Genomic DNA, 10,303 nt, shown 5'->3' with positions numbered 1-10,303 from the left:
CTACTTTTAAAAAAGTATGGGCACTGTCCCACCCCAAGACATGCACACACACAAGCTGACTATGCTTACACCATTTGTGTTTCTGCTCAAATGTCACCAAGTCAGTGAAGACATCCCTGAACACATTATAAAGCAGCAGGTCCCAATCCCCTGCCCCAGTTTTACTTTTCTCCATAGCACTCATCACCATTTGGTAAGTTTTGCTTTACCGGATTATTGTCTGTCTTCCCCTTTCTAGAACGGAAACTTCACTGAGTATCAAAGCTTTACCTAATCCGCTTGCTTTTGCTTCCTCAGCATTTGGAAGAGTGACTGACTCATGGCAGATGCTCACTAAAAATTCAAAGAATGATAAAATACTCGCTTTTCCCAGCCACCCTTGACCAAAACAGGGGGACATGACCCAGGCCATGCTCATCAGAAGTACTCACCCCAGAATGGGACTCTTAGGAAAATACTTCATCCATTCCGGCACAAGTGAGAGCAGAGAAACCAGCCAAAACCAGTGTCCCGGAGCAGCAGCTTTGGTGCTGGTGCCCAGTCCCTATCCATGGTCATTGTGTCTGCATTGTGAAGCTGTAGCAATTATGCCTGGTGGTGTTTTCACTGGATCAGATCTGGGGAAGGATAGTGGGTGAGGTTTCTGAGCCTGGTCTCTGGCCTTACTAGGAAATTCTGAAAATTATCCAGCATCTTTTCTTTTTTAATGTTTATTTATTTCTGAGACAGAGACAGAGCATGAACGGGGGAGCGGCAGAGAGAGAGAGAGAGAGACACACACACAAAATCAGAAGCAGGTTCTGGGCTCTGAGCGCTCAGCACAGAGCCCGACGCAGGGCTCGAACTCACAAACTGTGAGATCATGACCTGAGCCGAAGTCGGTCGCTCAACCGACTGAGCCACCCAGGCGCCCCACCCAGCATCTTTTTAATAAAAATCCTTTTTCTGCTGTAACTTTAAAAATGATTTAATATGCTTTGGAGTCAGATTGCCTGAGGCCAAATACCGGTTTTCCACAGACCAGTTAATAATGTTGACTAACCCATGGAGCTATTCTGAGATTATTCCCACATTTCTAAGTGGGAAAAATCAGTACTACCTCATAGGATTGTGGCGAAGGTCAAATGGGACATTGCCTGCAAAGTCCTCCGGGACGCAGTTCACACATTCGCAACCCTAAGCTATGTAAGGCCAACAGAAGTGTTCTGTTTGGTAATTTATTGTTTTTAACTCGATTGCTAACGTTGAAAAGTCAGGGCACTGCATAAAAATGCTGGATTTACAACTATTGAAAAATCAGAAGCTCTGGCAACACTGGGTCCACGTGCCGACTTCACACCAATGAGACTGAGCCGAAAGCGTCCAGCTCCTTTGCGGGAAGTAGCCGCTCACCTGGCCTGATTTATTCTTGTGTTACCTGCCTGGTCTCTGCTGTAGGGTTTCGGGGTTGTAGCCCTGTAACTAGGAATAGAAAGATTTTCTAAAGCTGCAAAACCGAGAAATTTGGCTAAATCGTCTCTACAAACTTTTCCAGACTGATTCGGTGTTTTGTTGCTGCACAGTAATTCCAAAACTTAGTGGAATTATTCCCACACAACAGCCATCTTATCATCTTCAATGATTCTTTGGGTTAACTGGGTTTAGCAGGGCAAATCTCTGCTTCAGCTGACACTGGCAGAAACTGTGGACATCTGGACATTCGAGATGGCTTATTCACATAGTCGGCAATCGGTGCTGTCAGACGAGAGCTCACCTGGGTCTATCCCAGTACCCCTCCTTGTGCCATGGGGTTTTCATAGCATGGTAGCTAGACAAGAAGCAGGAAGTGAAAGTTGCCGGTTTTAAGACCTGGTGTTCTACAGAAGTTCCAGAATGTCACTTCTGCTACATTCTATTGGTCAAAGGTAGTCACAAAGCCAGCTCAGATTCAAGAGAGGGAAGGGTACATGGGACAGGAAATAAGCTTCACCTCTTGATGTAGGGAGCAACATATGTATAAAAAGAGAAGACTGCTGGAGGGCCATCTTTGGAGACTAATGGCTACATATACATATACATAAACATTTCATGAGTATTCACCCTTTCCTAGTGTAAGAATGGCCTAGAGAAGAAGTCTCTTGGCCACGCAGTAAAAAGGAATTCACAATTAGTTATTGCCCGTATCACAACATATCAAGTTATTGAAGACCTACTTCCAAAACATTCTCCCAATTCCTCAGAGCTGGTTTAAATTCGCTACATTTTAGAAAGCTGGTTAAACAAATTTATATTGGTAAATAACAAAAATTCAGCCGAGTAAATTTGAAAGATCTAATCAACTTAGGAATCAGGCAGCATCCCCTCTAGCAAGTATAGGGGAGTTCCAAAGGGCTACAGAAAAGGAAAGGTTTTTAAAGGTAGAGAGTTGAAAAAAGGAAATTATTAGCTAAGAATCCATTGTTTTAGGCAAGGTTGCCCTCCTAAGGGGAACGGATAGGGTCTATCAGTAAATGTCTCAATGCTGACCAGGAAATTTCTGCATTGACTGGTTATAGGTTCCATGGGGGGGCGGGGGGGCTAGGTGTTCTAGGTGTTAATTCTTGGTTTACTGACTTGCGGGCTTAACTAAACGACACCATTTTTGGCCTGTGGTTTTTCTCTTTAACAATGTTCAGAGAAGAATAACTGATAGCATTCTCCCCAGCCCCTACTGCAGATGAGATGTGCCTTTTATTTTTATTTATTTATTTAAATGAAATTTATTGTCAAATTGGTTTCCATACAACACCCAGTGCTCATCCCAAAAAATGCCCTCTTCAATACCCATCACCCACCGTCCCCACTCTCCCATCCCCCATCAGATGTCCCTTTTAAAATCAGATACTTGTGAATTATAGGTTGATAAATATTTTATGAATGCCACAGGGAGAAATTAATTCTCTCATATGAAGTCATTCTGGTCTGGTTTCCTCTAAGGTCGATTCTGGAGGTGTCAGGATTCCAGCCAGAGTATGAACCTTAAAGTTACCTTAAAGTTGGCCACTGTTCTCCAGACAAGGACCTAGGAGGAGGGACCTATTAAGAGTGGGAAGTAGGAGTCTGCGCGGTTGCATCCTGATTCACGGGAAAGATAATAAAACGGAGACACAGGTAATCCACACGTAAAAGGAAAGATTAACATGTCATCTAGAGAATCTAGAGGAATGCAGAGGTGAAATAAATCATTTTCGCTTTACCATACTGACCACAAAGGCCTAAAGCAGTGTCTGACCTAGACTTCTCAAGGAAACTGGAAGCCCGAAAGGTAAATATTAATACAAATGGCTAAACTTCAGGCGGAGAAAATAAGACAAAGGGAGGCGAGGAAGACAGAGAAGTTGAGATACCTGGCGCAGAAAGAGTGTGAGGAAACGACTAGTGAGAGATGACGGTTACGATACAGGCAAGTCTCCGGGGCAATGGAGAGCCACTGCGAGATTTTAAACGAGGAATTAAGGTCGCTGATAACTCAAGAAACCCAAGTTATACAATTAGACACAGAATCAGAAAAAGAACTACTAATTATTTCTAATTAACTAATTCCTAGCGAATTAAATAATAAATTCCCGCTGTCCTACGTTCATCTCTGACGGGGCAATTCAGAAGGTAAGCTACACATTCACAACTCGCCAATGCCTCTGCGGAAACGGCCTCACCCCTACAACCGGAAACAGAAAGTGACCGCTGCGGACGCCACCTAACGGCGTGTGGGAGCCAAGCTAAGTGGGAAAGCCGCACCACCGGAAGGGGCCGGCTGTTTCCGGTAAAAATCCGACCCAGCCGCAACTCAGAGGGCGAGTCTCCGAGATTCGGCCAATGTGCCCCGAGCGCTCGGCTCCGCGACATCGTATGCCCGCTTTTGCGCAGGCGCGGGGTTACCGGGCAGGCAAACGCGTACGCAAAACCGTGCGCGCGCCCGTCCTCCGTCCGGCGCATCGGTGCTGATTCCAGGGTAAAGCCTTTGGAGCTGGAACGCGGACTCTTGTTCTCTGAACTACAACTCCCAGCATGCCTCACTCCTCATAGTGGTACTAGGTGTGGTTTCTCAGGATAGGTTAAAAGGAGACCTAAGCGACGATGACGTACCAAAGAGGGGGAAAAAAAATTGAATACGTTGTTGGAGCGCCTCGCTCACAGAAGCCCCAGTGGCCTAATGGATAAGGCATTGGCCTCCTAAGCCAGGGATTGTGGGTTCGAGTCCCATCTGGGGTGGCGAGACTTTTGTTTTGAAAAGGATTTTTGCTACTCTTAAAGAACTATAACGAAATATGCTAACTTAATTTTACCTTTTAAAAATGGGAAGTATACGTGTCGTTTTCCTAAGTGTTGGGCTACTGCTTGAGAGAATAAGCGTATTCCATTTCCTTCTTCTGAGCCACCACAGTGCCGTAAGATTTCTGGAAAGTCAGTGCTCTGAATTCTGATATCCCCTCTGGGTATCTTTCGTGTTCTAGTTCAAAGCAACATCCATTCCCACCAGGCCCACTTAGTCTCGAGACTCCGTGGTCAGTTAATGACGTCTTAAATGACGCAGTCACCAAAGACCCTCCTTTCCTCTAGCCCGGCCTTTCTCGGTGTTTCTTAAGGAACTTTGAGTCAGTTACACTCGGCTTTCGTTTGCTTCTGTCTTAACTCCTGAGGGCGCCTCTCGGCGTTTGATTAGTAAAGCTGTGCGGAGAAGGGAAGTGAGACATTCCACTACTCGGCGATCGAAGGGGGGACCCGGCAGTGTGGGTCCGACCGTACCATTAAGCAGCTGGGCGGGGGTGAGGGAGTTAGAGGGGCGTAGGGCGCCATTGGGCACCACGCTCCGAGGACATGAAAATGGCGGCCTTAGGGTCGCCGGCACGCACTTTACGAGGCCTTCTACGGGAGTTGCGCTACATGAACGCGGCCACTGGCCGACCCTATCGCGACACTGCAGCCTATAGGTACCTCGTGAAGGCTTTCCGTGCGCATCGGGTACGGAAGCCCGTGTCCGGGTGCTCCAGCGGCCGTTCCCTGAGGAAGGAAGGGGGAAGGGGGTGAGATCTAGCTGGGGGGTAGGGAGCGTCTGGCCTCAGCCCCTGCATTTCTGAAACCGACCCTCCCACCCAGCCCTGGTTCTGGCCAAGCTTACCCAGGCCCTAGTCCTTGGTCTATGGCCTAAGCCCGGGGACTAACCAAGGAGCGGGGATTTCATTGGCTGGTCTTTTGCAGGTGCAGAGGACAAAGTCAGAGCCATGGGAAGTGGAGGGGATGGGGCGGGGGTTGGTAAAGGAGAGATGCACTTGATGGAGAGTGTAGGGTCACTAGCTGCAGCATCTATCAACCACTCTCCTCATCCTTCCCATGGTAGTTACTCTAAAAACCATTTTTTGAGGCGGAAAATAACTGTAATAAGATGAGGAATATTAAGAATTTGGCAGGAACCGTGTTTCACTTATGTTGTATTTCATTCCCCATTTAAAGGAAATGGTGCCTGTGGAGCTGAACTAGAGAGATCTGTAATGACATTGCGCTATCACAACATTAATGTGTTATCTGCCCAGATATATTTTTTCCTTCTGTAGCAGATAAATATGAACATATGGGAAGCCATCCTTGGGAAATTCCTTTGTGAACTCCACACTCCTTATTCCCGTTAGGCAAGATCGGGTGAAGATGTTTTATTTTTCAAATGGGGCAACTGAGGCTCAGGGACCCCGTGCAAGGACTTGTATAGGAACAACTAGAAGCTAGGTTCCCAAATAATCGGTCTTCCACTTAATAGCTGTCTTTAGAGTTACGGATTGGGCTTTGAAGGAAGTTGCAAGCTATCTCCAAAATAGTACGTTGGAGAGTCATCTTGGGCTTTAGGGTAGGAAACTGTCTTTTGAGCAATGTGGGAAAAGGGAGAACCAGGATCCTGTTGAATCTTTAAGCTATGGAAGTTAGAATGCATTATGTTAGAACTAAAATTCATACATTTTTATCTTTTTATCAAGATCTATATATCAAGATCTATATATCTATCATCTGTATCTACCTATCATATATATATATATACACACACACACACACACACACACACACACACAATTTTATCAAGTAAGCTCTATACCCAACGTGGGGCTAAAATTCAAAACCTTTTTAAAGGCCACAGTGTTAGGGACTTCTAGGAACTTGGCTAAAATGATGAATCAGATGCACACGGGTCCTGTCTTTTAAGAAGTTTACGAAGAACCCTACAAGAAAGCACTTGGAATAAGAAAGTGCTAAGAGCATAAACACCAGGAGGTCCTTGTATAAAGAAGGATTTCAGGAGGAAATTAAGCAGGATTTCAGGAAGAAACTAAGCAGGGACCTGATGTGTAAATTGGAGTTTGCAAGCAAATGGGGGTTGGGGAAGATGAGGTCCAGGTGGAGAAGCTGCACAACTGAAAAGCCCAGAGGTGAGAACAGACATTTGAGATTGGTTGAAGCTTAAGGTGTGATAGGTGAAGTAGAAGTTGTGGTAGGCAGGAACTTATTAAACTTCATTGTAAATGTAATGGAAGGTCATTCTAAGATTTTTAAGATGACATGATTATAGCTGTACCACCTTATGGGGGCATTTTTGCTCTTAAGAGAGGCTCTCAAATTTTGTGTAAATTCATGTTACAAGTTTCAGAAACACAGCAAGGATATGAAGAATGGTTTGTTTCCTGCTGGCTCAGAGCTAGCTCAATAACCATCTATGCCCATTTTCTCCATCCTTTCCCTTAACTGAAGGGGTTCAGTTAGGAACCTCTGCCTCCTCCTTAGAGAAAAAAAAAAAAAATTTTTTTTTTCATTTGATTTCATTTGGTCTCTTGTGATTCATATACTGTTTATATATTGCTGACCCTTCTGTCCTGACTCATGATTCAGGCTTAGCTGAATCATGGCCTACACTAACAGAATTCTTGTTTCCAATCTTTATCAGTTTTGGTGTTTATTATAGAAATGGATGTTAACCTTTTTTAAAAGTTTGACATTGGTGTTGTTCATTCACAGATTTTTACTTATAAAAAGTTAACTGATTAAAGCAGATAGTTCTTTTTTTGAGCAGCTTATGAGTGTTATTTTCACATATGTGATGTGCAGATCTTAAACCACACTTTCTGGTTTTCAGATTCCAACTCTACGTATTCAAGTAAAGAAAGGTCAAAGGGGTTTACATAGGCAGTGGTACACAGAGGTTAATCTACATTTAGAGAAACACAGGGCTCCTTAAGCATTTTAAGCTATGTACACATCTTTGTCTCACCTTTTCTTCCTTTTCTCACAACTTCAGAACGCAAAGTTAAAGGACAGTGTACTAAATCTGGGAAGTAATTGTGATGAAGAAAAAACAAGTTTGGAATTATTGGCGACTTGTGAATGGATATCATTTCTAGCTACTTAACAGTTAGCAGAATATGGGTTTTTCAGATGGATAAGTAAATTATAATGAATAGATGCATATTAATTTTATATATAAAGGCTTCATTTTATTACCTTGAGGACAAAGCTATTATTTTTCAGACAAAATGGTTTTACTTTTCATTGAAATGATAATCATATACCACCTTGACCAAAGTCAGAAATATAAAAATCAGACTCATTTGTTTGAAGGGGAGAAAGTTCTATACACCTTAGGCGACATTAATGATTATAGTTTCCTATCTCTGCCAGTAACCAACTATTGAGCCCCTCTGGGCTTTAGTTTCCTCATTTGTAAAACAAGAGTGTTGAAATGACTTTCAGTTATTAAAATATGAGGACACTCAATGAAACTCCTTGTAAACTTCCTCTTCAATTAATTAGAGGTCAGGTTCCCTAATCAACAGTGTCTCTACATATGTAATTAGTATATACATATGCATGTTTATATTTCCTCTGTGCAGTTTACTTCCATTCTAGAGAATGCTTATTAGATCTCTCTGGCTCTGTATCTGTGGCTGGGCTGTTAATAAAGTATGTGACCTTGCTGCTTCTCCAGGTTACCAGTGAGAAGTTGTGCAGAGCCCAACATGAGCTTCATTTCCAAGCTGCCACCTATCTCTGCCTCCTACGCAGCATTCGAGAACATGTGACCCTTCATCAGGAATTTCATGGCAAGGGTGAGCGCTCAGTGGAGGAGTCTGCTGGCTTGGTGGGTCTCAAGTTGCCCCAGCAACCTGGAGGGAAGGGCTGGGAGCCATGAGAATGGAGAGATTCCTTGGATGCTGCCTTCATACAAGAACTTAATCATTTCTATGTATTTATCATTAAATTTGTTTCTAAGTTTAGGGTTTTTCTCTAATTTTGTCAACTGAGTGTTTCTTAGGTTTTATTCTTACTCAGTGAATTTACTGAACTTCTTACATTAGGCTAATTGATGCTCTTCATTTTAAAACTTTATTATTTTTATTTTTAAAGTATACAAACCTATTAAGTAATTCAAATGGTATAGAATATAAAATAAAAGCTTCCTTTTCTTTTCCCTTGTCCCTCCCTTCTCCCATCCCTGTTAACTGGTGAGAAATGTTGCTAACAGTTTGGTGTGTGTCTTTCCAGCTATTTCCTGTCCTTATACAAGCATACAATTATATTTATGCATGCCCGCACACGTGCACACACACGCACACTTTAGTACAAAACACAAAAATATGATGTGTTTTAAGTTCCTGACAGGAAACAGGTGGCATACTCAATTAAATAGGGTTGCTGAGGAGAGTTAATGAAGGGGTAAAGATGCGATGCTCCTAGAGGCTAGCAACATAGGCTGAGTTGACCCTTAGGTGTAGGAATATGACCACCACTCAACTGCAGGCTGCAGAGTGGAAGTCCAGGGAGAGGGAGATGGAATGAGCATAGTGACTTATACCTTCTAATCTGTCAAATTGTTATTCATCTTGAATTCTCTATCAGGGTAAAGAGCTCCCAACCACACACTGGGCTGACCGAGTAAACTACTTGGGCTTCATTCTGTATTCCTGACTTTTCTTAGTCTCCATATCTAGTCAATCAGCAGTTTTTGCTTCTGCAATGGCTCTGACATCCCACCCCCTCACCACCCCCCCCGCTGGCCGCCCCGTCTCTTCATTGCCTCTCTTCTTGTTCAAGCACTAACAGTCTTTTGTCTGAACTACTAAACTAGTCTCCTAAATGGTCTTTTTGCTTCTAACATTCTTGAATAGAAATTACTCTTTCTGTGAACTACCAGTGGTTATCTGTGACCACTTTGTGGCCTAGGTTGGTTTCTTGTAGGCACGTCTTACAGCTTCTTTTTCCCTGGACTCAAGCTCCTGAAGAGTAAGGGCCAGTCTCATGCATCTTTGTAGGCTCCAAAGCACCATCCATGGTGACTTACACGTAGCATTATTCCATATTCTGAATACATAGCTCAGTACTACTCGCTAGGAGTACAATCTGAACAGAACTATTCATAAAGCATTCCAAACACCATCTCTTCTAAGAGATCAACATAAAAACAATAGTATTAAGAGGTCAAACAAGCATTTATTCAATTAACAGATCAAAAAACTGGAAAAATTTAACACACTTTGTTTCCCATTTTATTTCATGAGCATGAGTGTATTATTATTTTAATGTTTATTTTTGAGATAGAAAGTATGAGTGGGGGAGGGGCAGAGAGAGAGAGGGAGGGAGAGAATCTGCAGCAGGCTCCATGCTGTCAGCCCAATGTCCGATGCGGGGCTTAAACCCACAAACCGCAAGATCATGACCAGAGCTGAAGTCAGAGTCTCAACTACTGAGCCACCCAGGCGCACCAGGTATGAGTACATTATCTGAAGATGTCTTACTTTTATAAAATAAAGAAAGCAAAAGGACTAGGGTATGTTGATGTTTTGATTTCCTTTGTTGTTACAATATCATATATACAATAAAGTTTGGGGTGCCTGGGTGGCTCAGTTGAGCATCCGACTTCGGCTCAGGTCATGATCTCACAGCTATTGAGTTCGAGCCCCACGTCAGGCTCTCTGGTGACAGCTCAGAGCCTGGAGTCTGCTTTGGATTCTGTGTCTCCCTCTTTCTCTGCCCCTCTCCTGCTTGTGTTCTCTCTAAATAAATAAACATTAAAGTTATAAAAAAAAATAAAGTTTGAGGCAGAATTGCCTAACCAGGGTAAGATATTTATTATGGGTTTGAAGTGATAGAGACCTAGGTTTTAACCCACTTTTGTAATTCACCAGCTGTGTTATCTTGGGCAGATTAGTTGACCTGAGTTTGTTCCCTCTTTTGTAAAATGGGAATGCCAACAAGGTGGTTGTATGTAATAAATACATAAAATACTTGCACAGTAAATAAGGAGTACTTG

At 43.2% G+C, this 10,303-nt stretch overlaps 1 protein-coding gene and 1 non-coding gene across 3 annotated transcripts; both read left to right on the top strand.

Moving 5' to 3' along the window:
- Positions 1–4,157: 4,157 nt before the first annotated feature.
- TRNAR-CCU (transfer RNA arginine (anticodon CCU)) lies at positions 4,158–4,230 on the top strand. The gene has a single exon. It is a non-coding gene; the product is annotated as a tRNA-Arg (tRNA).
- A 465-nt stretch (positions 4,231–4,695) lies between these two features.
- FMC1 (formation of mitochondrial complex V assembly factor 1 homolog) lies at positions 4,696–8,270 on the top strand. 2 transcript variants are annotated; one of them, XM_053218025.1, is made up of 2 exons: positions 4,696–5,042; positions 7,982–8,119. In XM_053218025.1, the coding sequence occupies exons 1-2, from the start codon at positions 4,837–4,839 to the stop codon at positions 8,073–8,075; spliced, it is 300 nt and encodes a 99-aa protein (XP_053074000.1). In that variant the 5' UTR covers positions 4,696–4,836; the 3' UTR covers positions 8,076–8,119. The 2 variants fall into 2 exon arrangements, with proteins under 2 accessions (XP_053074000.1, XP_014922539.1); XM_015067053.3 differs by having other exon boundaries at positions 4,738–4,980; positions 7,982–8,270.
- Positions 8,271–10,303: the final 2,033 nt, after the last annotated feature.

The sequence above is a fragment of the Acinonyx jubatus genome, chromosome A2 (genome assembly GCF_027475565.1).
Source record: "Acinonyx jubatus isolate Ajub_Pintada_27869175 chromosome A2, VMU_Ajub_asm_v1.0, whole genome shotgun sequence".
NCBI classification, from domain to species: domain Eukaryota; kingdom Metazoa; phylum Chordata; class Mammalia; order Carnivora; family Felidae; genus Acinonyx; species Acinonyx jubatus.
The sequence above is the reverse complement of the archived record's forward strand: the minus strand, read 5'-3'. Positions and strand labels throughout refer to the sequence as shown.